The 27,781-nt window shown below is 49.4% G+C and overlaps 1 protein-coding gene across 4 annotated transcripts in view; it reads right to left on the bottom strand.

Moving 5' to 3' along the window:
* The window catches only part of Mbp (myelin basic protein), a 119,329-nt gene that overhangs the window by 11,370 nt on the left and 80,178 nt on the right, over positions 1-27,781 (bottom strand). The window contains exons 3-7 of one of the 4 annotated variants that reach the window (XM_063231413.1): positions 25,251-25,687; positions 18,583-18,660; positions 2,672-2,773; positions 1,627-1,662; positions 1,292-1,324 (exon numbers count right to left, since the gene is read on the bottom strand). In XM_063231413.1, the coding sequence (XP_063087483.1) occupies positions 1,292-1,324; positions 1,627-1,662; positions 2,672-2,773; positions 18,583-18,660; positions 25,251-25,687 (686 nt within the window). The remainder of the gene's footprint in view (positions 1-1,291; positions 1,325-1,626; positions 1,663-2,671; positions 2,774-18,582; positions 18,661-25,250; positions 25,688-27,781) is intronic. The other 3 variants (XM_063231414.1, XM_063231416.1, XM_063231417.1) reach the window with 3 other exon arrangements.

The following is a 27,781-nucleotide window of genomic DNA, read 5'->3' as shown; positions in this document are numbered from 1 at the left end:
AACAGTCCATGCCTAGAAAATTAACAGGCAGATAACACAAATTCTAAAACAAGATTTCTGGGTTAAAAATGGGATTTCATTCTTCAGTATCATCTTTTTCTCCTGTTGGCATAGAAAATCAGATTAATAGGCTGTGAGTATCAGTTCATGAAAATGCCCTACATTATTGTGATCTGTTTTGCAGATTCATTAGGTGAAGAAAAGCAGGCCAATAGTTATCTGTATAGAATATTCTGGCAAATGTCTTGGTTCCTCATTCAGTGTGATCACATGTTGAGATCATATGGAAGCTTCACAGAACGTTGCTCTCTCTTTTCTCAGGGGATCCTTCCTTCTCAGCCTCCCCATTTCTGCTCTTTCCTCCTGTTCTTTCTCCTTGGACTTTCTTTTAAAATTCATGCATTTATATGGTGCTTATGAACAGAGCAGCAGGTAGGGTAGCTCTGTAGTCTACTATAAAGATCCTGCAGTTTCCCAAACAATCTCCAGCCAATAGACAGGTGGTTAGCCCTCTCCTTTACTCTAAAAATTGTGTGTATTTTTTATAAAGTAAGAATTGTATCCAATACTTTCCAGCGGCAGAAGTCTATCAATTTGGTTGTTATATTAGTAGGCATTTTCGGTGACCTGACTCTGGAAAGCCAGTCAATAAGCTATTTTAAATCTTGATTGAAAACTTGCTCTTGATATTAAAAAGCCCAGGATTTCTGAGGAAGTTTTTTTGGGTGGATTAGTGTCTAAGTTTTAGTTATAAATAAAAACACAAAACCAAAATCTTTTGCATTAATGGAGTTATTGTAAGTCAATTAACTGAATCTGGCATCTTTTTCTTTTCATCAGTAGTATTATTTTTCTCAACAAAGTTTCAGCATTTGGGGTTAAATGGATTGTCGGCTACATTCCACATTCAACATTCTGGGATTGTTTTTCCAATGAGTTCAGTTAAAAGAAATTAAGAATTTTCTCCAGAACAGTACATCTTCCCTGGGGAGCAGTCTGCCAGGAACCCTTGTGAAGAGGCATCTGACCGTGCAGGGCCTGGGTTCCCAGATCCAGAAACAAGACAGCTTGGTACACTGCCGGGGAAGACCAGGTCTGCTTTTCCCCATGCAGAAGTGAGAGCAGCCCATCAACCAGAAGTAAAAGTAATCCATTAACCTCTGGGCAAACTGGTCTGGATAGGAAAGAAGAGGCAGGACGTTAAGTGAGTGAGAGGGCAGAACACAGATGTCAAGGCATCGTGGGGACCAAGAGGAGGAGGAAGCTGAGGGGAAATGCATTTGTCACCTACCCAGCTAAATCTGCTGAGGGACAATCCTCTTCCCTGTGTGAGGAAGAGAAAGAAACAATGGCGTCATGATCAGCTGGGAGAAAAATTTTTCTAAACAAGAAACACAATCAAACAGCCTAGCGCAGGGACAAGGGACAGGCTCAGGACGCAGCCCAGACCTAGCGGGTGGGAGGATTCTCGGCACTACCAGCCCCACTTCACTGGAAGTCATACGGCAAAAAGGTTGTGGAAAGGATTCAGGTGGCCCTGAGCCCATCTTTTATGTCACATTTTGGGATTTTCAGGGAACACTCATGAATAAAGGGATGAGTGATCAAAACATTCCATGGGCTTACCTTTCCTTGAGACGGAGGAGGTGTGCGGGGTGTCACCTGGAAGACACAAGAGAAGGTGGGCTTGGGGAGCTGCCCTCCCGCTGAGAGCCCTGGAGCCCGCCTCCCTGCCTCCCACCCACCCACTCGCCGCCAGCTTCCCCGCTTCTGTCCTAGATGAGGGAGAAACGTGGTGCTGATAATCTGCGGCTGCTGGAGGCTGGACAGGTCTGCCACACTGCACAGGATGCACCCCACGGCTCTTCAGCTGGGAGCCCCTGCGTGACCCTGTGACAAGGAACCTGAGCTCCTTTCCTCACCTGCCTCTGACGTTCAGAGCTCTGAGGGGAGTACTGTCAGGCCTGTGGGTCCTGAATTCACCCAGCAGAATCTTACCTTAAATGTCTGCTGTACCGGGATTTTTTTACCACTGTGTTCTTGTTTCTAACAATCTTTATCTTGCAGAGCAGTTTTAAATTTACAGAAAAATTGTGCAGAAATTAGACTTCCCATATGCTACTGTGTGCCTTATTAACTAACTCCTGTACATTAGTGTAGTTCATAACTAATGAGCAAATACCAATACATTAGTATCAGTAGTAACTGATTGGTTTCCACCAGGGTTTGCTTTATGCTGTGCAACTATGGTGTTGCACACATGTACGTCCATATCCGCTATCACAGTGTCACACAGAGCAGTTTGCTGCTCTAAAAATGCCCTGTGCTCCCCTTGTTCATTCCCCCTGTTCTCTGACTTGGGTGACCACTAATCATTTTTCTGTTGTTATGGTTCTGCAAAGCTGTGTTCAAATTACACATCACCTAGTGGCACGGAAACAAGTGAATTCCTGCCAGCACCCGCCATTCCATGGTGGCAGACGCAGTCTAGAAGGGCTGGTTTGGAACTTGGGACTCTGGGGCAGCTCCCACGGAGGGCTGGCGCCACAAAGCCAGCCACACTGTGAGGAGGACTTTGTGTTTGCTGTGGGTGTACGAGCCTGGCGGGGACAGCAGCTGCCAGCAGACTCCCGCTTTGCAGTCCCTGTGTACCCCTGGTGCCGGCACTCACAATGTTCTTGAAGAAGTGGACTACAGGGTTTTCATCTTGGGACCGCTGCGACTTCTGGGGCAGGGAGCCATAGTGGGTCGTTCTTGCTGCGTGATGTGAGTCCTGAAAGAGAGAGGCACAGGTGCTCAGGATGACCCGAGGCCAGGTCTGGTCCTCCCCAGGAAACGTGAATCTCATTCACTTGGGAACTGTAACAGTTTTTTTGTTTCGAAGGACCTTATACTAGGAAGCTGCTAATGATTCACCAGATACACAGAGGCAGGTATGGAACTTGGGCAAATGTCGCCTCGAAACCACATTGCGTTTAGTAGATATTTCTATCGCTGCTGCTGTCATAGAAGGTACAGTGTGATCCTAGGGTGACTTCAGTTAATGCAGGAGCAGGGTAGGCAAAGCCCTGAGAGGAACTGCTAGCTACCCCAGGGTTCTATTTGGATAAAAGAAAATGCCCAGGAGTTACACATAAAGCAACCTATCACAGCGAAAGACAAATCTACTCAGAGGCTTTGTGACATGCGCTCACCACTGCTTCTCAAAACTCTTTTGGCTGCCACGGCACTTGGTCAGCCAGGTGTGGGGCAGTCACCTCTGTGTCGTCAGTAAGAAGGAAGCCAAGAGGTGTGAGCGCTGGGGCTGACTCATCAGCAAACTCTCAGAAGTTTCCAGGCCAGTAAGTGCTGTACAGATGACACCCAACGGCCAGCGCGGGGACAGAACTACCTTGCGGGGAAGTGTGGGCTGCTGCCGTCCTCACTGGCTTCCCTCAGCTACAACTGCCCAGTACAGTCAGCACCATGCGGTGAGAGCGAGCAGAGGACAGTGACCATGTCCGGCTGAGTGTCCATGGACAAGAAGCCCGCTGGAGGAGACTTTGAAACATGACAGTTCTCAGAAAGACTGAGGAAAGAGACTTGAAGGAGAGACACGGAATAGATGCTGCTGATTTTCCTGTTCTTGCTCCACTGTTCCCAGCTCAGGCGTAAGTGTGGTGCATGGGAGGAACCTGAGCTCTCAGGCAGAGAGACCACAGCAGGACATCCCGGAGGCCAGAGGTGCTCTGGCCAGGCTGCCTGACCGCAGAAGCCCGTCAGTCAGGTGGAAAGTCCTTCAAATCATCCCTTCCACATTCCCTGCGCACAGGTTAGCAGGATCCTTCCCCCTCAAGAAACAGTTTCACCACTGAAAAGTCTGAAGGGGCTTTTGCAGAGTTTATGACAATGCATTCAATGCAGCTCTTGCCTGTCAGAGCCGAGGGACACTGTCTGTCAACCGCTCAGCCCTCTGGGGCACTCGCTTTGTCCAATCTGATACCTCGCAGTCGCCATGGCCATTTCCCCTGATCTCCCGGATGATGACAACTCAAAATGCTTCCTGCACTCCCTCCTCCTCCTCCTGCTCCCCCTCCTCCTCCCTGTGGGGTCCCCCGCCTGCTCACCCCCAGGGGAAACCCTGAGAGCCCTCCATCCTGCCTGTCTCCCTCTGGCTAGGGTCCCCCAGCTGACTGCACTTCCTCACCCTCACCCCCGGGCCAGTTCACATTACACACAGCACTCAGCTTTCTGAAACACACGTGGAAAACCCTTGGCTTCCCCCTGCCGTGTGCCCAGTGGCCCACAGAATGAGATCCATCCTCAAGCACTTCTGAAAGCCTCATCAACTGTGAGGGGCCTGACCTTCTAGACCCCACCGAGCAGCTGCTCTAGTCTCTAGATCATTCCCAGCATCTACCCTGGGCCGCAGCCGTGTCCGCCTTCTGCGTAGATGTCACACGTGCTGTCTCCTGAGGTGCCTCCTTCTCCTTCCTCTTCAAGCCCAGAGTGCATGTGCACTGTGCAGACCTGCTTGAGTGCCTGTGCAGCTGTGGGGCATCGCCGTGTGCCCGGGTGTCATTGGTCTTTCTTAACCAAGCTGTGAACACCCAGGTACAGAGGGTGTCACTTATCATCTGTGATGCCTCGAAATGACTTCGGTCACTGCCAGACGTGGCCCACCCTCTGTAAACACAGCAGATGCCAAACAGACAAAAATCTTGCCCAGAGTTTTGGAATAAATTAGCATATGAAAAATGACTCCAGTTTGGTTTCTGGATCTCTTAGCAATTGTAACCTCATATTTTACACTTAGCTGTGTTCTTCCCTGCATCTTGTTTGTTAGCCTGTAACAATTAGGCTGTACGGCTTTCTGGGGCAGAGAGGATGGTTAACACACGAATGTACCATTTCTAGGATGCAACTTGCCCTCCTCTGGGGCCTGGCCCTCGGTACACTTGTCCTTATTTCCACTGTGACAGAGCAGTCAGGGAGTTGCGACGGCTTGCTTGGTTTCCTCACAGGCAGACACCATGGGTACCAGAACTTGAGACGTCACAGCAGTGGGGCAGTGTTGCCACTCGGATTCTTCCCATTGCGACTGATTCTCCCTGTTGCTGCGAGTACCTGGATCACTGTCTGGTCCTCCTGTTACCTAGTCTCACCTGGGCCTGACTGAGGAAATCAGCCAGTTATGTCCACTCACCCCAGACTGGCCATGCACAGCCTTCTCCAAGAGGCAAGGTGTAAAGCGAGGAGTTAGAAACCAAAGTATCCAGGCCCAGATGCCGTTCAATTAAATATCATTGAAGTTTTGGATGAATAACTTTAAGTGTCCACTGTGTTTATAGGCTATGTCCTCATGGCCTGAAATAATTGAAACAGTCCAAGCTTCAGTGTAGTTTATATTTCTCCTGGTGTTCCCATGCCATGTTCTACCTGTTGTGTTTTTGATTTTGGAGTCTGGATTTTGCTGTGTTGGATTCTGAATCACAGAACATTGTCTGCCTTTGAATCCTTCACCTGCCATCCCCATAGCAACACAGCATTTGTGGTACTGGAAAAAACTTCTCAGGTCTACATAGAGGATTCTAGGGATTACATGCTCCACAGATCTCACACTGATAATATCGTTGTGCTGTGAGAAATTAAAAAATATCACATGGACAGTGTGTTACACGTACACCCCTGTTTTGAGTAGCAAAAGAAAAGCTATATTTGTGTGTGTGTGTGTGTGTGTGTGTGTGTGTGTGTGTGATGAGTGGTACCAGGGGTTAAATGCAGAGGTGTTCTACAAATGAACTTCATTTTAGCCCTTTTTAGTAATTTTACATTTTGAGGCAAGGTCTTGCTAAATTGCCCAGATTGCCTTGAACTACTGGTCCTCTTTGCCTCAGCCTCCTGACTAGCTGGGACTACAGGCATGCAATTTTTGTCAGTTACTTTTATAATGAATATGTTGGTGGCCAGACTTCTGACGGGAGAATCATTTAAATCTAAGTGATTTTTGAAGTTGGTAGGTTGCATCTTAGTGCTCAAAACTACACAATCTCAAGTCAGTACTGTTCACAAAAAAGGGAAATTGGCATATCTATAGACCTCAGCACAGAGCTAAGTGTGCAATAAGCCTCAGCTGTTTGCTGAACTACATTTAGATCACTTTTAGTATAGAGCCTAACACATGGAGTAAGTCTGGGCTATTATCGTCATACAAATTGGCTATATACACGTTCAAGAGCGACTGTACTGACTTTGATTTGGGCTTCTTTGCTATAAATTGTCAGTTACACAGATCAGTTGAGGTAGTTATAACTTTTTTTTAGTTATACTTGCCTATTACTGAAAAAAACAGCTAGCCATAGTATTTCTATATACTAGCAATCAACAATTAAACACAACAAAAAATGTAAAAATACACAATAGCATCAAAGAAACAACATGCTAGATGTGACTCTGACAAAACATATATAGATCTTTATAAGGAAATCAAAGAATATTTAATTGGAGTGAGAGACTATGTTCATGGATTAGGACAGTCAACAGAGTGAAAATGTTAATTTTCTCCAAACCAATCTACAGGTTTAGTGTAACTGCAAGTAGTATTTTGATTAGAGACAGGCAAGCTGATTCTAAAACTGTATGGGAACCAGAAGAGCCAAGCAATGTAAGACAGAAAAAGAAAAAGAGGAATCACATCACTATTTTAAGAGTCATTGTACAGCTGTAGTCCTCAGGGTGCGGAGCACTGGAAAAGGGATAGACACATAGATCCTTGGCCCAGAAGGGAATCTAGAGTTCCACACCCTCACAGAGACAATCAATTGATCTTGATAAAGGTACAAAGACAACCAATGAAGGAAGGAAAACCCTTTCAACAATTGACGCTGGAACCAGTGGGCATCCAAGGACCCAAAAAGAAAAAGAAAGCAAAGGAACCTCAACCTCAGATGACATCTTACACAGAATTTAAAATGGTTCATAAATTGCTGCTTACAAGGTAAAAAAGTCTAAAGTTTTAAAAGAAAACAGGAGCTCCTCATGCCCTGGGGGTTGGTGAGCAATTCATCCATCTCACTCCAAAAGCCTGATTTAAAAAAAAACTAAAGTGGATGCACTGAATCTCATCAAATATGAAAGCTTTTGTTTCGTAAGAAATGCAGTTAAGGGAATGAAAGGACAAGCTAAAGACCTGGAGAAAATATTTGTAAATTGCACGTAAAACAAAGACATGAAACTTAAGGTATAGAAATATGCTCAAAACTCAGGAAGAAAACAACCTGTTAAACTTTAGAAAAATACTTAACACCAAAGAGGATGTATAGAAGGCAAATTGGCAGAGTTCAACAGTATTAACCATTTGGAAAACGCAACTCCAACATGAGGTGAGCTTGCACATGCCTGCTACAGTGACTAATATGAGACACTGGCCATACTCAGCACTGTGAGAATGAACTCCCCACAGCCACTCTGAAAAACAAACTGGTATTTTCTTGTCAAGTTAATCATGTGCTTATTATTTGACCCTGAAATCCCACTTCCTTCTTTGAATGATAAAAAAGAAAAGATATATATTTTTGGAAATGATTTTTGTAATGAATACATTGATCATCAATCTTGTGAAGAAAAAGAATTTAAATCTTAAATTCTTATGTTCACACAAAATAAGCATGAATGCTTATAGTAGTTCAATTCATAGTCACTAAATACTACAAGCAACCCAAATATTCTACAGTGGACAAAATGATAAAATCACTGTGGTACATCCATACAGTGAAATACTACTCAACAGTGGAAGGTAAGAAACTTTTAGTACATGCAATAAATCCAAAGACATCTGCAAGTGTTCTGAGTTAAAGATGCGTTCTAAAACGGTTTTATGCTGTTTGAGCTTGTTTGTATGATGTTCTTGAAAAGCATAAAACATAGCAAAGGAGATCAGCGCAGGAATGGCAAGGGTTTGGAAGGAGATCTTGGTCTGAATACAAAGGGAAAGCAGGGAAGAGATGTTTGGGGTAATGTGTCCTTACGATGGTGGTAGCTACAGACACACATCTATTAAAATTAGAGAACAATACCAAATGAAGTCCATTTTACTATAGGTTAGTTTATAAAATAAAATGAGGCCATGGAACGTGGACTATCAATATGGAGTTCACGACTGCATGCATGGAAACATTACACCCTTTGGTGAGTTTGCTGCCAACCTCTGCATAGCAGGCTGGGTTTCTACAGCTTACATCTCTCTCCTGTAATGGATGCAGTCCTGTCCTTGACTGGGATGTCCTCTTCCAAATGCTGGTTCTTCGGGAGCCTTGGCACACCTTGGCAGTAACACCTCTCCTGCACTAAGGTGGCCTCTACGGTTTTCCAAGCACTTACCTACCTCTGCAGTTAGATAGTAATGTTTTAGAAGAAAAAGACAAACTTGTGCATACACCCTACAGCATGTCACAGGTTGACTCACAGCAAATAAAAGAGGACAAACGATAGCAACCACAAAACCCTCACGTTGCTGCTGCCGCTGCCTGGGAAGAGCTCAAGTGGGAACAGGAAGGCTCCGCCCCGGGTCCGACACCGAACCGGGGCCCTGAGCAAGCTGCCAGGTGTAGCAGATCTCTGCTTCCTTGAGTATCAAACTGAGACAGCAATTTGCTGAGAGGGTCTTTAGCTTTGAAGTTTCACATTGAAGCCACCTTTGAGCAGTAGCCAAAGAACAAAACCTAATTCTCTGGTGATGTGCCCATCTTAGAGCACTTCCTGACTCTAGCCCTGTGGTTAAACAACATTTGTGGGGGGCACAGAGAAAGCACAGAGCCACACCTCAGTTGTCACAGGGTGACAAGTGGTGCAGGGACTGCATGGATAAGAAGGGTACTGTATCTGAACTGCCTTTAAAAGAACCCATGATTTATTATAGTAAAATGCATACAATGCACATTTTACCTTTTCAACTCTCTTTAAGCTCAATTCAGTGGCAGTAGGCACATCCGCACTGCTGGACAGCCACCATGCTCTCCACCTCCAGGACGTCTGCCCTGCCCCAACCTGAATCTCTGCCTGCGGAACACGGACTCCCCAGGCCCTTCCCACTCAGCTCCTGCAACCACCTTTTGGCTTTCTGCCTCTGCGACTGTGAATATCTAGGTCACTCATGTGAATCACCTAGTGATTCAGCCCAAGGTGGCTGTTTCCTACCTGGCTTAGTCAGCAGTGTTCTTGATGTTCACAGCATGGAGCACTTCCAGCCTGTATTCCACTCTATGTGACCATCATGCCGTGCTTATCTATTTGTCCACCAAGCAGGCATTTGTGTGGTTTCCACAACTGGCTGCTTTCACCTTGTAAGGGGCCCAGATGCCTCCTAGCTGATCCGATCTGGCTATGATGTTCGGGCGCCCTGAGATGGCCCTGCCCAGACGCCTCCCTCTCCTTTCCTCCCTTGCCTGAATGGTTCCAGCGTTCAGCAGCCTGGAAGGGCTGCCATTGTGAAGGCCAAGGAGCACTCAAGCATGAAGTTCACAGATGGCCTAAGGGTCTCTGGGTTGAGAACAGGTCCTGCACCTCCATCAGTGACCTGTGTGAGCAATGTTCTTTCAGGGTGCGTGTGTTGGGGGCAGCACAGTCTCTGCTAGATGAGAAGGCGGGAGGAGCCTGGCTGCTTCTGGATCCTCCGCGGGGGCTGTTGGCGCCCATATCTCAGGCCCACTACTGCTCTTCCCATTGGCTGTATTGCCTTGCTCTCCAGCCGCGTAGCTACCTCATGCCCCGAGATCCTAGTCTCTCTGCCCTTGCCCAGCTTGTTTCCCGTCACTTGTCTTCTTTTCAGGTCACTGAGAGGCACAGGGGAGCCCCGTATAGTGGTCCACATCTGCACTTCCAGCTGCTCAGGAGGCTGAGGTAGGAGGGGGAAAGTCTGAGGCCAGCCTGGGCAACTGAGCAAGACCTTATCTCAAAATGGAAAATCAAAACGGTGAAGTCGCTTAGTGCTCCCAGGTGCAACCCCAGCACAGGGGCGAGAGGGAGACACAGGGAGGCCCAGGGCACCTGAGAGGGTGGGTTCACCATGAACAAGAAGAGGCACAGTCACAGGCCGGCAAGTGAGGACAGGACAGGAGAGGCTGGCGCGCTAAGAACATGCTCTTCCTCTGCCAGAGACCAGGCTAGGACATCTCGGCAAATATCTGGTTGGGTTATTTGGAGCTAAATATTTGGGACAAATTAAATTTTTTCTATTGTTTAGAAAAACAATATATAGTCACACACAGATCAGTAAAAAAAGTTTTGTGGGAACTGTAGCATCCAGGATAACCCTTGTTATCCAGGATAACACCTTGGTGACATTTTTAGACTTGGTTTTATGCATATGCACAGGTAAATGTGCTAATGGCTTTAAAAGTGATCGAGCTGTGCATACTCTTTTGTTAGCCTAGTTTTTCTTTTTTACTAAATAGTATGCCATGCATCTTTTTTCTGATTAATATACATTTGCATCTTGATTAATAAAAAAAACCAAACCTCTGCACGGCAAATAAAATAACATTATACTGAGTTATTCTAGAAACTGTGGGAGGTGTCCATGGCCAAACATTTCATGTATCTTAAAATAAAATTTTCCTTTGGTCTATTTGTGCGGTTTTTGAAAAATTAACCTTATCATCACTCAACTTGTGACAATGCCTGTGACCTGCAGGGTGCGCTCACGCAGTGGCTCCTGGTGGCACACAGCTGTTCAGGCTTCAGGAAGGGCTTTGCTGCTGCTCTCCAGCTGTCTCTACAGGCGGGGCAGCTGGCGCGCTCCAGCTGAGAGTCAGACCGGAGATTAGCTTCCCACCGGCACCTGTCAGGTCAGTGGTCCTCAGACTGGACAGCAACAGGTCCTCAACAGGCTGCTTTATGAACTCAGGGAGGAGCATGTGACGGGGCTCAGGAAAGGAGATGGTTAGTGCAGTCATCACCTCGTAAAAGAAAGTGCTGAACCATAAGAAAATTAACTTACTGGTGCTTGAGATGTTGTGGCTAGGGAAGAAAAAAGGTCCCACCTCTTTATTTTCTGCCCGAGAGGAGTTGAAGCTCTCCAGAATCCAGCCTTGTACTGTCAGTCTGTACTCACAGCAGTCCTGCGAGTTAGCCGCGCGCAGTGTGCCCTCTGCTTCTGGGCCCGGGGACCAGGCCCTGCACTCTCCCATGCTCAGTCAGCACTCGCTTGCTCTCGTTGTCTGGAGGATTGTGGATCACGAGCACACAGCTCAGACAATGCAGCCAGTCCCAGCCAGCCTGTCACAGGGTTCCTGGACATCAACACCGATTCTAGCTTGTCACTCACCTCATTCCTGTCCCCTTGGTGGACAAGGTGATGCATGGAAACATCTTGTACATCACTGATGATCCATCCCCTGGCCTCCATTCCAGTCTGAAAGCACGTTTTGCTGTTCTGCTTTTAGTATATTTTATTGTGTACAAGTTGCTGGAAAGTTGCTCTTTCCTACGACTGAATGTTGATGATGTATGCTCGGACTTCTTTACCTGTGACCAGCAAGTCACTTGTATGTATCTGGAGCCCTGTGTCCCTCTGTGAACCTGCAGCAGGGCTTCTTAGGGAGGCCACCAAGGTCAGCGTCCCTCTGCCTGACTTTCCCCACCCAAGCCTGTTACTGTCTTTTCCTGCCAAGGGCTCAGCAGGGCCCTCCCTTCCTGGGCATGGAACTGAGGTAAACAGTGAAATCTTCGAATGGGACAGGCCCCTGCGGCCCTTTCAGGAAGTCACATTCCAGAAAAGTGTCACAAATGTGCTGTATTAGTCACATTTAAGCCCAGCGACTTCACAGAGCTGTGATGACTGTCTCACTGGCATTTTTTAAAAAAAAAATCAAGCAAGAGAATCAAGTTCCTGAAAAGCACATTTCCCTCCGTGTCTCCAGACAGATTCACTGCAGGGAGGGAATAAAGAGAGTGATGCCCCTGGGCTTTTAAACCAAAGACCTCTGCACCTCCACCATGGGCGCACCAGCCCACACTGCTCTCGTGTACCTCGTCATCTGACAGGGTGAGGAAACCGCAATGCACAAGGTCCACAGACCTCTTGCCAAACCTCGCTTTTTAAACTTGGTCCTTTAGGCAGCTATGACAAGCGTTCCTTCTAACAAGAAGCTCATGTTAGAAACGAAGACTCAGTAGCCGATGAGGAAACTCACTGCCTTTGTGTGCCACAAAGGAGCCACATAGGAGGGAGAAAGGGAGTTTAAATAATTGTGTGCTTGTGTTATTATTTAAAAGTGTAGAGACTTACCTTATATGATGATGCTGGGAGCTACAAATAAAAATGCACTTCTGTGTGAGAAACATTAATACCTGACAGGGTCTGTTAGTCATGCCATTTAACATCTGAGCAACTCGAGAAGCTCCATTTGCTTCTCTAGGAAACAAATGACTATTTGGCAAGCACGGGCATTCAGATCAACAAATGCAAATCTGGTTCATGAGGTGAGATGTTTGAGTTTCGCTGTAATTTAAAGGGCACATTTCTGTATAATTACAATGAGGAGCCCTCTCTGTTTCCCCCTCAAAGGGAAAAATCACACCTCAAGAGGAATGGGATTTCAGAATCGCTCTACCTGCCCATGTGACCAAGGCTGAAATAAAGCCAAGTAAGCTTCTAGCCTAGGCCTCCTTCACATTTGAGAGCCATCAAACCGTTCACTTTGAAGTGGATCGATCTTTCCTGTCCTCTTCCCTTGCTTTATACTTAGTTTGTGGCTCATAAAAATCTTTGCGATCCCTTCGAAATTGTGTTTAAATGATTTCTTTCCCTAAAGGCCTTCTTGAAAGAGGAAGGACACGGAGGACTTCCTCCTTCCCACAGAGCAATTCTTGTGCTTTGATGGTCACAACTGTTTTCCACTCTGGAGCTGCTGCTGGGGGGGTGGGGGGGCAGCCAGTGAGTCTCTTAAATGGCAGGGCCCTGGCATCTCTACCCCACCCTAACACCAACCGCCCAGCAGCTGACAGAGGTGCTGAGAAAATCAGTACTGGTAGGCTTGGGTGCCAGGGCTTCTGGACTGCAGATGGAAGCACACACCTGCCTGCAGTTTTGTGAGCGGGCCTGTCTACTTTGCTTTCCCGCTGTGTCCCTGACTGTCAGGACACTCTGGCCTTCCGAGAAGCCACCACGGGGTACAGCAGTTTCCTCGCACACCGGTTGGTTATAATTCTAGCTTTACTTGTAAACGTTTTTCTGAGGAAGCTATTATGCCACTTCTGGTTGAACAGCTTCTAATATGTTTCAGGGGAGAGCTTAGCTTTTTTTCTGGCAAAACCAGTGCATTTTAAAATCAGGATTTATCCTGAAATATTGAGAAAGTATTTTCCTGGCTGAGGGACACATACAGTTTTTCTTATGTTTTTGCCCTTTTCAGGGTTTAAGAATATGTTTGTTTCTGAATCACTGACTCAGACGAATTTAATTAGGAGCTGTGGGCTTTTCTTTCTTTGTAGGAAGCCAGGCAATGTCAACAACAGGGTTTCCTCTGTTCCTGGAGAAGTCCAGACAAGCCTTTTATTCAGGCAGAGATCCTGGGTTACCTGTAACCGTTCTACAGCGTGTTCCTTCTCAGATGCTGGGAGCTGAGGGCACCAGCAGTGTGGAGGAAGCTGACGCCATCGGGTCCTATGGCAGTTCCACTTGGAGGCTGATGCTTTGCCACCTGACTGGGGCGACCAGTTTCCAAGTGTAAGAATTTTAATTTTTAACAAATTGGGAGTAGAGAGCAATTGGGATCCTACTGCAGTGTGTTTGGGGGCACGTCTGGTTCTGTTTTTCTCTCTGCTGTTTTACCTAGGAATAAGGGGACAGAATTGTACTGGCCTCCTGGGGGGAGGGCTTTACGCCCTCTCTGGTACACAGGGGCTGGCAGCAGAGCTCTCCCTGGATAATGTGTCTAAGCTCAGCCCTGGGCACAGAAAGCCAGGGCTGGGCTCAGCAGCAGCCTGTGCCTCTGCCAAGGAAGCATGTGCTCTCCAAGCCCATGGCTACTGGACCCCAGGAGATAACTGTGATGCCAGGGCCCAGCTCTCACATCCAGAAGAGGAGCCATGGGGGTGAACAAGCAGCCTACTGGAGTTGCCAGCTGTCATCAGATTGATGAGCAAGCCATGGCAGTGTGGGGTACTTTCCCCTGGCAGATCTGACCTACGTAAGCAGCCTGGGCAGCTTGATCTGAGGATCACTTTTCCCAGGAGTCTCCAACACACCTTTGACAGCCACTGAGAGCTCTGGTTTTCAGGACAGGTCAGGCAACATCTCCACTCCTGTTTGGGACCTGCGCAGCACACACCTGGTGAAGGAGCTCCAGCCGATCTCACCTCAGGACACCTGGGAGCTGGTGCTGGGGCCTGGCAATGGCCCCTGTGCTGAGTGCCGAGCCGCGCCCCTTGGTTTGTTTCCTTCTCAATATGGCGGAAGCAGGGCCTGGTGTTGGTCTCACTTAGGTTCTTCTGCCCCTCGCTTCCAATTACCCACTTTTTAATTTCAAAGAAAACCTCTTTAACGTAACTGTGGAGTTGGGGTTACAGCAGAGGCATTGGCCAGCAGCGGTGACCCAGGATGTTTTTCTCATGGCTTCAGAACTCAGTGCCCACCTGCAGGGTGTGGGTGCACAGGCAAGCTGGGGGGTGGTGCTGGGACATTTTCTTTTGGACGGGACCGTGAAGCAACAACAGGCTTTGGATCCAAAGCAGGTGCACAGAAAGCGATCAGCAGGACCAGCGTCTCCAAGGACACGTCTGCAGTACTTGTCATTGGTGTGGCACTTTCATTTTACAGTTGAGGAAACTGAGGCCTCAGAGCAGAGGTGCAACTGCCCAGAGGCCATGGTTGGCACCAGGGAGTGCGCTGGACCCTCTCGGACCTTCTAGGCAAACTCTACCTCTGTCCCAGGCTCCATGAGTGGCTGTGCATCTCTCTAGGAGAGTTGGAGTTCCCGGCAGCGTGGAGGCAGGGTGTGCCCATCCCCGTGCACACTCAGGCTGGGTCCATTCTGAGCGCGTCCATCTCCTTCTTCACCAGAGCCATAAGGGCAGAGGACCACCTGGGTTCACTGCTGGCTCTTGGGTGAGGAGCGGCAGCTCAGAGAAGACAAACAGAGGCCCAGCATCACACGCTGCAGGACAGCAGAATGAGCCCCAAACCACGTGCCTGTGACACTCACCACCTTCTCCCATGATACAAAGAGACCTCCCACACTGCGCTGTGCACCGGGCACGGCTGGCAGCTCAGGTTCAGCCTGAACATTTCAGAAAACACTAGGAATGCTCATGGTCGTGGTGGCCAGGCTCCTCTGAGGCAGGTGGGATCTACAGGGAGAGCAGACTTCTGTCCAGGGGAAGCCGAGGTCAGTGGCTGAGGCACGTGGACAGCGGGGGCAGCCCTTCCCGCCCACCATAGGTCTCTGGGTTTCTGGCCAGTTTCGTAGGAACAGTGCTCGTGGCGTCGTTGGGCTCCTTTTGGACTTTCTCTTCAGTGACCCCTCCACTGGTGTTCACTACTGCCTGGGCCTGCGGCCCTGAGATCCAGAATGTAGGAGGGAGTGACGGCTCCAGGTGGGCGCCTGGGAAACGTCTGTCCATCTCTCACCAGTTGTGTCCCACCTTCTTTCTTCCCAGATGTCTATTTTTGACTCTCAAATGTTATTCCATGTCTCTGTGCGTGCGCCCCTACACCTGCCCTCCAGGCCCCAGAAACACAGGCAGTGCTGGTCCCAAGGCGAATGCAGAGTCTCGGAATGGAAGAACTCCTCTCCCAGAGGCCTAATGAGGCACCCTGTGGCACTGGAACCAATCTTTTCCTTGTCATGCGACACCCAACTTCACAGAGGTGGATCTTTCTCCTCCACGGGTGTCTTTTGCAGAGAGCCAGAAGGCAGCGTGTTGGGCCCACCAGAGCGGGGACCGTGGGCTCAGCGGAGCTCATTACAGTCTGCTCTAAGGGGAGGGTGCCTTGGTTCCTTCTACTGTAAGCTGCTGACCAGTCGTGGCTGCCACCCAGTGGCTCTGTGTCCTCTGTGGGCCTGTTTCAAAGTCCTTCATCATAGATCCTGAGACAATAAATGTATTTGGTATATATTTCCACCATTGCAATGCTTTCCCTGTGGCCGATGCTGTTAAATTCACTCTCTAGGAATTGTAGCCATTCTCTTGGAATAATAAGAAATCTCCCATGCTGGGGAAAGACATTGAGCATCATCAAATCTCTTTGCCAAAGAGCAGAAGGGAGACTCCAGGCTTTTCTTCGTTTGGCCTGGGAGTAGCATGGGCTGGACAGCAGGAAGGTGACAATGACTTTCCAACCTCTCAGAGAAGCCACCTCCACCGGGTACCCCTGGTCCTGCCTCAGTGGACCAGTCTGGCTGGGTGGCCTCGCACAGAGGCCTTGGAAGAGTTCTCTGCCTATCAGGAACAATCCTGCTGGACTGATAGCAACCTGAGGTGATGCTGTTGTTTTTCCCTTGCTTAGTGGACATACCAATAGCACACACCCAGCCCCCTACCATTTCAGTATGTTTTAGTAAAACTCAAATGTGTGACCAGGCAAGCCAAGGCAAACCCTAACTGGACCAGACTGGGGCATCAGAAAGGAATGGTGAACACAGAGTTCAGCACCGGAGGTCTGCGGTGTCTACCACCTGAAACACTTCCTCTCGAGACCAGATCTCTGCAAGGATGAGGTCTGGGACAGGCTTCTAAATGCTTTTAAAAATATCTGTCTGGGCTAGTCTTAGAGACCAGGATGGCTGTTTTCTCTCTTTGGTAAATAGTTTTTTAATTCATTTTTTTGGAGTAGTACTGAGGATTGAACCCAGGGACGCTCTACATCTGAGCAGTATCTCCAGCCTTTTTTATACTTTTTAAATTTTGAAAGAGTCTTGAAATTTTAGTCCTCCTGCCTCTCAACTCATGAGTAGCTGGGATTATGGGTCTGTAAGTAACTTTTTAAAGGATAAAAATCAAACATTCTGTTGAAAGTCTCTCACTAGGATTCACTCTGCAACATCACGGCATTCCTGGCAGAACCTCCATCTCTGAGGGGTCTGTGTTCTGAACAACAATGCACCTCACACAGATGGAGGCGGGGCACAGGGGGCCAACAGTGATGTCCAAGCTGAGCTCCTGGAGCACGGGGCAGTCTTGTTCCCCTCAATGAGGCCACACACTTTGGCTGCAGAACTGAAAACACCCTTCTCACAAGCCCTACACTCCCAGGCCTGAAGCCAGCGCTGGGTGCCTTGGCCCACCCCCGTCTGGAGAACACAGGTGGCCTCGGGTGCAGGTGGGCAGCAGGGAAGCCTGGCTTTGCAGGGACAAGGGATCCCAGGAACTGCCCAGAGGAAGAGATGATTTCAGGATGAGGTCACTGAGACAGCTCTTACAGCTCAAGGTGTGCAGACCCAGGTGCCCGGCATGGCGTCCCTCCCAGGACGAGCCATGGTCTCCTTCTAGTCAACCTCAGCCCCACCACTACTCACGGTCTCATGCCACCATCTGCCTTGACACTGTCTGGTCTGGCACCTCCAAGGCTCTGGAGTCTTGGACCCTGGGGTGCTCTCTGGTGCCCCCAGCATTGGCCTGGCCTCTGCTGCTCAACCCTGCCAGTCCAGGCCTGGCAGCAGCACCGGGTCCTGCCCGGCTCACGGGTGAAAGCTTCTGTCCAGGAGCTCTGCAGTGCTCAGCTGTGGGGACACCCCCACGCTCACTTGTGCCCACCTCTACCCTCCACAGAGAGGGTCCCCAGCCACTGGCTCCTGGGACACCCTCCCTCTGCCATGTGTGCACTGTGGTGCTCCCTGGGGCGTGTGAGAATGAGCTCTGCCTTCAGGCTTTGGGCAGTGTGCTTTGGCCTTGCACACTTTCCCAAGGTGACTGCTTTTATCCCAGAGGTGAATCTATGGCCTTCTCTTGGAACACTCCTCACTATGGAGTCAGGGATGGCATTAGGGCGTCCACCTGCTGCCTTCCCTGACACCACCGGGGTATCTACATGCTCTGAGAGGCAGCGGTGTCCATCAAGTGAGGCCAAGCCCAGTGGTACTCCTCATCCTATGTAAGTATGGCTGATGCGGCGAGGACAGAGCCCCTGGGATGGTACTTTCCCAGGCCAATTCATGTGACTCTTAGTGAGTGCTAAGTACCTACTAGGTAGTGATTCTCAAAGCACCTTGCGCAAGGATGTGTGAGTGGCATATCCAGGCCAGTGCTCCTATGCCAGCGTCCCCCAGGCCATGGGACACCACTGGTCACACTGCAGGCTTTTCTATCATCTTACCTGATCGCATGCCCCATCTTGCCGGATGCATCGAGGCTTCCACAGGAAGGCAGCTCCTCTCCTCTCCCCCGTTTTCCTTTGGTTGGTTTGTATAATCCTTTTTCTGGGGTTCAGGACCCATCTCCCTAGCTTTGCCACAACTCAAAGATGCCCCAGAAAATTTGCTGTGCTACTGGACAGAGCAGCACCCTTGGAAGGCCGCCTGCCCTGCTGATGGGACTGTCTCTGAGGACCCTGTGCATAGAGTACCTCACATGCAGAGGCAGGAGGGGACGGCGACCACGTCTTACCTTGTACATGTTGCATAGCCCAGGCTGGCTGCGGGCATGAGAGGGCAGAGGGCTCCTGCTCTGCGTTAGCCAGGGTACCTGCCGAGGATACAGAGTGGGCGTCGTGAGTCCAGGGTGGGCACCGCCCACACACCCCAGTCCTCCAGCAAAGCTCCTCTGGGATGAGCAGGGCCAGGCCCAGGCAGGGTGGAGCAAGTGGGACACGCAGGATGCAGGGAGCGTACTCAGGAGGATTGGGAGGTGGGTGGACGGATGGGCAGGCTCCGGAGAGGCCGGGGAGGCAGGAAGGCCAGGACCCAGAGGTAAAGGAGTAAAAGACAGGGAAAAGGGGACCTCTTCTACAGTCTATCTGGGGTCCTTCACCAAATTATATGACTACATGTTCTTAACATTGCAGCAGGCAGGCTCTGGACACAAGCAATTTCTGAGAGGGCGAGGACAGAGCGTATTCCCTGGTCTGGGCAGAATGCACAGTGGATTTCTTGAAGTCTCCGAGGAAATGGATACAGCTCACCTTCAATTCTATTTGCAGTTTCATTTTCTTTTGTAACAAGTGTGTTAGCTGTGCATTGAATTTATAGCATAGCTCACCGGGGCTCTGTGGGGGTTAACTGTGGCTGTCACTGTAGGCCTTTTTAATCTTTCTGTACTGTACAAGGGAGCATCTTGAGAAGCAGCAGTGTTCAGAGTCACTCCAGCGGTCACGTGGAGTGACATTTTCTTGCTGACGTTCTTCTTGGTTATGCTGAAGTTTAGGAACTTAATATTCTATGGCATAAATTACATGTCAACTCAACTCATTACATTTTGCTTACATCTTGGAAGATAGGATTTGCCTCTAATTTACTAGACTCTCCTCATTGTATTAGTTATGAGAGTCTACGCTGCATCAACGAAGTTCAAGTGATGTGACTAAAGAACAGTGTTACAGGACCAAGGAAAGTGACCTGTGGGAAGCCAGCCTAGTTTTTGACTATTCTCATCAAATGGAGAGTCAGAGAGACAGACAGACAGAGAGAGAGAGAGAGAGAGAGAGAGAGAGAGAGAGAGACAGAGACAGAGACAGAGACACAGAGAGAGACAGAGACAGAGACACAGAGAGAGAGAGACAGACAGACAGAGACAGACAGACAGAAAAGAGAAGACATGGTAAAAAGATAAAATCAATAATATGAGTTTTAAGAGATTTCTTATACTGGTTACAGATGAAGTGGATTCTTTCTGAACAAATTCATGGTGTGTATGCTTGGAGGTGACTAAGTAGCATGATCCAAAATGTTAGCATACTCAGAAGTACGGTGGTACTTCAGTTCACAAACCGAATAAAGTTTTCTCAAAGGTTAACACTGAATCTAAGCAGCGAATTTGATGTGGTTCTTCTTGTTCAACTTGATTTGCAACCAGAGTCACTGAAACAATTGAGTTTGTGAACTGAGGCATCACTGTATTAATGAAAGCTGTCACACTGGAGTTCGCAGAGGTAAATCTGTGGTGACTGTGTGCTCAGTGGTGCATCTGAAATGATGCTTCCTATGTGCGTGAGAAGGGCTGCTTCTGCACTAGCAAGGATTAATTAAAGCCAGGCAGCTTTAATTAATGAGCAATGCATTACAAGAGAGACCCTGGATATACATCTTAGAGGATGCCCCATGGACAAGCCGGAGATTGTCCTGGCTTGATCAGGTGTAGTGTCCTCAACTGGTGGTATATGCGCACCGCCATGCTAGGAACTCATCAACAGCAGAGCAAAATGGTCTCTGGACACTTCTATAATACAGTGCCCTCTTCAGGAAGATGGGCACAGTGAGACATTTTTACCTAGCTCTGCCCCTCTACTGTCACATCCAGAAGAGTTCATTTTCTCGTTAGCTCTTTTTCTTTGTACTACTGTATGAAGTAGACTGATTTCAGGGCATGTAAGAGGGTACTCATGGATAAAACAGAAAGAACCCTAACCTGTTAAGTCAGAGCTTGGCAAGAGATTTCCATCAGATATCAGATGGAGACTTACATTTTTCAGATAGCAAGCTAAGCTCCACATCAACCAGTCAGAATTGCCTTTTACCAAAGAGCTAATGCTTTTCCCAAAGGCAAAGTCAATGATGGGGAAATCAGTGCCTTAAATGGAGATGAGTTTGGAAGGCGGAGTGAGGGGCGAGGAGCAGCCCTGCCAGCAGGGAGGTCCCACGGTGGGCGGGCAGCCTCTGCCCGCGTTAACCAAGCGTCTTCACTCTCCTTCACCCATCTGCCCCCCAGTCCAGCCTCCGTCTACGCACTATCACCCTTAAGAAGAGCCAGTGCAGCTCCTGTTTGCTCTTGAGGCTGCGCTGTCACTCTGAACACAGCCCCACCGCAGAGCACAGGACTGGCGGCCACCGGTGTGCTACTTCACTCAGGGGATATGGATATGTGCTCATGCTCTGGGCACATCTACACAGCACCACCCTCCCACTGGCATCTGCGGGTGGTGCTCTGCGGGAAGCACTAAAAACAGAACAAGAACAGCCATAATGGGAGCACCAGAACACCATGCGGTCAGTGACAGAGAATGTCTCTGTGGGTAACAGCAGAGGAGCCGGAGACTGTGACCTTCATCACAGACACAGAAGGGGTGCAGGTGCTCACACTTACCTGCGGTCCTGTCACGAGCCAGGGAAATGTCCACTGCGTAATGCAACTGATTAAACTTTACATGCAATTAGTACACCATCGTTGGTCTGTTAAATTGTTTAATAAGGGAATAAAAAGGTAGAAATACACATAAAGGGGAAATTTATAACAAAATCAAATTGTCGTACAACTGCCGGAGGCACTCATCATTAAATACACAGACATAACTTACAAATGTATCACTTATACAGAAGGTGCAGCGAACCACTCCCAATACAGGCACGTGGGTCCCAACAAAGTCCCTCCCGCGGCAGTAACAGTGGAAATGGTGTCCCGGGAGACAGCAGAAGGATGTAGTAGGTGGCTTGTGAGTAACTGCTCAGGGCCAACACACTGCAGAGGGAATCTCTACAGGAAATGGTGGAAAGCATCCGTGTGGGTACAGAAATGAACATGGCCCACTCTATTTATGGTTTCTCTAGAGGATCTCTGGCCGCAAGGCTTGCCAGAATGTTCCAGTAAGGGGCTGGGCTAGGTAGCCTTATGAGGAGACGTCACATGCTCCTCTGCAAGTCTCCCGCACCCCTCAAGCAAAGCCACCACTCTTGGTCCTGCCTGTGGGGCCCGACACGTGCCCTCCCAGGGGCACACAGACTCTGCTGCCCTCTACTACGTCCTTCGTGTCACCGACACACGGCAGTCTCATGAGATCACAGAACACAGGTACAGAGTGAGGGTACCATGTTAACAATGGAGCATGAAGTTACTTTAGAAGTAATGATGCTTAAGGAAATTAAAATGCAATGAAAAAACATCAGATAACACACCCTCTGGTTAATTTACCCCACAGCCCTGAATGACCTGTTCCTACCCTGCTCTGTGACAGCTGGAGGCATGTAAGACACCTGAATGCTACGGACGTGCTGAGACCAGCAGGCTGTGAATACAGTTTCTAATGTAAATAAGCAGAGAGAAGGAGGCAAAGCCACGGTACGGGTTAGCTGGAAAGCAGTGCCCGAGGAGGACTACCTCCTCTTTGCCGGCGTCCTTCTGTATGAACTAAAGACCCCTGCACGCCTCAGCTCTTTTGGTCCAGAGTTCACAGTTTCAAGCTGCCGGCTTCGCAGGCCTCACTAGCTCCAGGGTCACCGCTGACCCAGGAAGGAACCTGCTGCAAGCTAGACTCAGTACGAGCTGTGCTGACCGAGCCAGGGTGTGCAGTCTCTGCCTCAAGGCCACCCTCCTCTGACACGGCCCCCAGCCTTTCCCCATAAGGCCCCACATTCCAGGGAACCGGAAAACCTGCTCCTTAAAGGCCACAACACAGCCTCCTTTCTTTCTGGACAACAAAGGAGAACGTTCTCTGTAAATGGCTTTTCATCCATGGCTCTCAGAATATGCCTCCTCAAGGAATTCTGAGTGCGCCTTCCCTGAATGTCAGCTCCGGCCACACAAAGGCTGGTGTTGTCACTGCATTCCATGCCCTGGCCTGAGGGCGGTGGCCTCCGGAGCCAGCACGTGCCTGGGGAGGTGGTGGGGCGAGCAGCCCCCTTATGGAAGGTGGGGGCATTCAGAGTCCTGTGGATTCTGCCACGGAAACCCTGTTCCAGACATGAGTGGACACTGCCTCCCCAGCGTGTACAGAGGCGCTGGCACCTGGCCCCCTTCAGCACCCTATGTGCAGCAGACAGCTGTTTCAGGGATGGAGATACCAGACGCCAGCTTCTGCCATGAGTTCCAGGAACAGGTGCTCTTTAGATTGCCTTTGCAAGCTCCTGAAGTCTGCTGAAGGACTTTCCTAGCATATTAAAATGAGAGCTCTCCTGATGATTTATATACACAGCAAACTAAAATTAGGATCGAAATCAACGTTTAAAAATTACTCCATAGCAGCCTACACCAATCAGTACCCCAGTCTTCCAGGGAGATTGTGGGTTTGTCACTGGGTGTGGAGTGAGTTACCCCGGGACTGCAGTGTTTACCACAAGCAGATAAATCTTACTAAGGTAGCTGAGCTGGACACACATCGTCAGTCACCCTCCCCTCAGCAGGGGACACTGCATCTGGCTGGACTATGTTTGGAACAAGACACTTTACTATCACAAATGCATAAATGTTAAGGGACTATTTTGGCACCCAAGGGCAAGTCTGTTCATTTAAAAATCTTTTATATTGAAAACACTCAGTAATGGAAAGAACTGATGGTTTAAAATTTTAAAACAATTACCTAAAAATTATTATTTTTAAAAATCTTAGGAATTTTTTTTTCTTTTCAGGATCCTTGATAACCTAGACATGCTAGTTGCAAAGTGATTTAACTGCATCTGAGCCTAGAAGTTTTTTTGAAAATACTGAAGTATCAGAGATTTAGTACTTTTTTTTGTACTGGGGATCGAACTCACGACTGTGCACTTGCAAGGCAGATGCTTATGTCGCTGAGCTAAATCCCCAGCATTATCAGAGATTTAAAACAATGACAGTTGTAGTCTTGCAAGAAGGAAGAGGCACACATAAGCATACACAGTTCCACTTGGAGGCTGTCACAGTGTAGATACAACTGCTTTCACAACTTTATTTCAACATAAACCATTATCACTGAAATGAAGCTTGGTATGGAATTTATGCTAGTTGGCCATTTAATCTTTTTTCTTCTTCTCAGCTTTAACATGTTTTTCTTTTCCTTCAATTGAACAGAATAGCTTAAATTTTCACAACTGGCTATTTTCCCTGAGCACCAGGTGCTTGGCATAACAGCAAGACTTCACTGGGGGTTCAGGAGTCACCAAGACATACTGTGGCTTGACAGTTTGCAGAAGCATCCCACTGACATAAGCATTAGAAAGCAGGCAGGTGCCTGACATCCCACGGTGAGGAGGTACTGGCAGAAAGTAAAACATTGTCCACAAATTCAGGCCTGAAGCAATGGGTCAGAATGTAAATTTTTAAGTACTTTAGCCATACCCAGTGTCATTCACAGGTAAGGCACGGCCAGTGCCACAACCTGAAATCCCTGGTCACAGGGCCGGCAGTCGTGGCCACTTGGGAGCTCTGAAGCCCCCAGAGCAGGTGGAGCTGCCATCTGTGCTGCACTTCATGGTCACCAGGGACCCGAAGACTGAACTCTAGGAACGGGATCATTTATCAGCTACCTTGGGGTTGTTCTGAGGATGCATCTGCAATGCTGCTTCTTCACTTTATTTAAAAGCCTCTTACATCCTGAAAGGTTTTTCAGAGTAAGTATAATACAGAGGTGCAAGAAATTTTAACAGATTTTTGAGAACATCCACCGAAGCAGGGCTTTTTAAAAAACCACCTTTCTTTCTGAATCTACCCAGCCATCCCACACCTCCAACTCCTGTGCACGCCGTGCACCTGCAGTCTGAACGTGCCTTGGGACCGGCTACTTAGCACACTGCAGCCGCGGTCAACTCCTCCCGTCCACTCTGGCCACCAGAACAGCCTCCCTGTGATACACTGTTATCCCTGGCACACTTGCATTGGAGTAATAAAGCCTCTAAGGTTCTGTACACACTGTAACGTCATCACAAGATAATAGGAACTGGATTCCCAGGCATTCATGGTCCCTCCGCCCCCTTCCACTGGACTCAGATAAAAGAGAAAGCTTACTCGAGGCGAACTGAAACTGCGGAGTGTGCACAAGCCTCCTCCACCCCAGTCAAGTCACTGTACAGCGACAGGGAGGCAACAGCACTGACTTAGGAAAAAGGAGCAAAACCCAACCTGAACCCAAAAGGGCGGCGCAGGGGCAGAAGCTTTCAAAGCCCCAAGCACAGGGCAAGAGAGACCTTAGAATGGGGTGCTCGTGGCAGTGCCCATGTCAGGGCACCTGAGACCACACCCTGATCACAGTCCCACGCGAGAGGAGAGAGGGGAATTAGATGAAACAGCCCAAGCAGCAGCCGAGGCCCACGCCCGGGCTCACATGCATTTCCCCGCCGGCCCGGCACCGTGGAGCCTCCATCCTGGCCTCGGGCCACCTGCACCTCTGCTTTCCTTTTTCCAGTTAAGCTACAGCTCCGCTACTCCACAGAGCTCACCTTGCCGGAGCCCCGCTTGGGCGCAGCCCTGTCACTGCCAAAGAAGCGCCCGATGGAGTCAAGGATGCCTGTGTCTCTGTGCCTTGGGAGGAAGCCATGCCTGGCATGGTCCATGGTACTTGCTGTGGCCAGGTACTTGGATCCGTGCCTCTGGGAGGGTCTCTTCTGTGACGCCATCACATCCAGGCTCTCGGAAACTGCTGCAGTGTCTTCTCGGATGGTCTGGAGCTCGTCGGACTCAGAGGGCCTGTCTTTGAAGGTGTTGTCCTCCCTCCCTGGGGCATCTCGGGAAAAGAGGCGGATCAAGTGGGGGCGGCTCCTTGGGTCAGCTGGGTCGGCACCCTGCCAGGCATTCTTTGGGTCTGCTGTGCGCTTGGAGTCTGTCACCGCTGTGTCCTCAGACGAGGTCCCATTGTTCTGGTTCGCATCTGCCTCTCCTGCAAACAACAATGAGATATGAATACGGGCCTGTGCAAAGCATCGCGCAGGACAAAGCTGCTTTCTTCAGGGGTCTTGAACTAGCTGTCTCCTCTAAACCCACAGAATGTGTGCAGTGCGCGCGGAACTCCATGGCCTCTGCAGACGGTCTGTGACAGAAACCAAACTGGAAAGGGAGGAAGTCCTTGGTGAGCCCCCAAGGTCACTCAGTGCCTCAAAGCTTGGCATCCTGGTAAGACACACCCGGCCTTCCTAGCCAGGTGGCTCAGCAGATGCAGTGGTCACACCACGACTGCCCAGCAGTGCCCACAGTACCCGGAAAGCCCACGACTACAGGCCCTCATGGGCCATTTGTTACCTAAAAGGCCCCTGGTGCACAAGATGGGCATGCCGGGGCTTTTATTTGACAAAAGGTATTTTCAGTGATGTTGGTAAAAATGAAACTTCCCACATATTTTGGCAATTCATGCGTTAAAGAAACGGGGCGTTTCGAATTCTTCCACTCCAAGATTCCACAGGAGGCCTCTCGCCTGGGAGAACTGCTTATTCAGGACATTTGGATCTGGCTTCTCTGCAAGCAGCAATGATTAGAACACCTAATGCGGAGTGAGGTTTTCATGTGGCATGCACCACCTCATAGGCTTCTACTATAAAGAGCATTTCTCCTACAGAGGGCACGCACCCATTTTGCTCCTGCAACAGCATTCATGCATCTACCCATCCATCCATCTATGCACCCATCCGACCTATTCATCCATCCATCCATCCATCACCCACCTGCTCGCCCTTCTTCCGTCCCCTTTAGTATCTACCCGTCCATAACTAAACAAACACCTCTATAATACACTCCTCTCTCGGCGTCTGAGCCCAGTGGTGAGGGGTGGTGACTGCACTCATAATGCTCACATTCTGTCAGGGGACTCGGATATGAACAGTGTTCCTCAAAACGGTATGTCCAAGTGTTTCCCTCCTACCATAACTGTGACCTGATTTAGGAACAGGGTCTCTGTAAATGTGATCCATTAAGGATGGGCTCATACTGCAGTAGGGTGAACCTTAACTCAATAACTGGTGTCCTTATAAAAGAGGATACTGTGGACTCAGCTTCACTAATGCACAGTGATGTGAAGAGGTCATACAGAGACAGAGGCTGCGTGACACAGACACAGCCACAGGAAGCCACAGGACACACGGGACACTGGCGCCACCAGGCACAGAGCAGATTCCTCCCTGCAGCTTTCAGACACCTGACTTGGGACTTCTGGGCTCCACATCAGTAAGAGAATAAATCGCCACTCTTTTAAAGCCCCCAGCTTGTGGTCATTTGTCACAGGCACACACTTCTCATCAGCTGGGGAAGTGAAGAACAGAGCACATGAAGGGTACCAGGAAGGTCCTTGGGGGCAGCAGCTGGAGGTAGGACACAGGGTGCCAGTTTGGAGGCCTGGCAGCAATGAGCTCCATGCTTGGTCTGTGCTGCGCTGAGCCTGAGCCGAGGGGAGGATGGAGCTCCAGGCGTGAGGAGAATGGCAGAGCAGGCCCTGACCAGCTGGGAGAGGGCAGGGTGGGAGACCAAGAGCCAGGGGGTGGAGGCTGTGGGAGGAAGCATCGGGCACAGTCAGCCCCCTCTTTCCTCCTGGGCAGTGTGGGGGCAGTGGGTGTGGGAAGTTTGCTTTGAACCCGAGTGTGAAAGTCCCTGGCTGCACCCGGGAAGAGGTGGTGCAGGAACGCATATGTGGGGTCCATCCTGAGATGGTCAAGGCACTCGGGCTGGGGGGCCAGGCAACAGACCCTCTGAGTTCATATTCCAGGGGAGCAAACGCACTAAGCTGGAAAGTACCCCAAAAGCCAGGAGAAAGGCTGAGAGTAGGCAGACTGCGGATGGGACACTGGACTCCTCAAAGGACACGCTCAGCTGTATTGGGCCCCAAGGCCACCCTGGGGTTGATGACTCTGGAGGAATAACTACAGTGCAACCTACTGTCGGCTGGGTGCGCTGCTGCAGAGGACACAGTGCCAACTCACCAGGGTGCAGTGCGCGCCTTCCTCACAGGTCACGCAGGCCATGCTGCATCTCCCTAGCAACATGCTAC

This window comes from Cavia porcellus, unplaced genomic scaffold, assembly GCF_034190915.1.
Source record: "Cavia porcellus strain 051 isolate PalLab524CR breed Dunkin Hartley unplaced genomic scaffold, mCavPor4.1 scaffold_20, whole genome shotgun sequence".
Lineage (NCBI taxonomy): Eukaryota > Metazoa > Chordata > Mammalia > Rodentia > Caviidae > Cavia > Cavia porcellus.
This window is presented reverse-complemented; position numbering and strand designations above follow the sequence as displayed.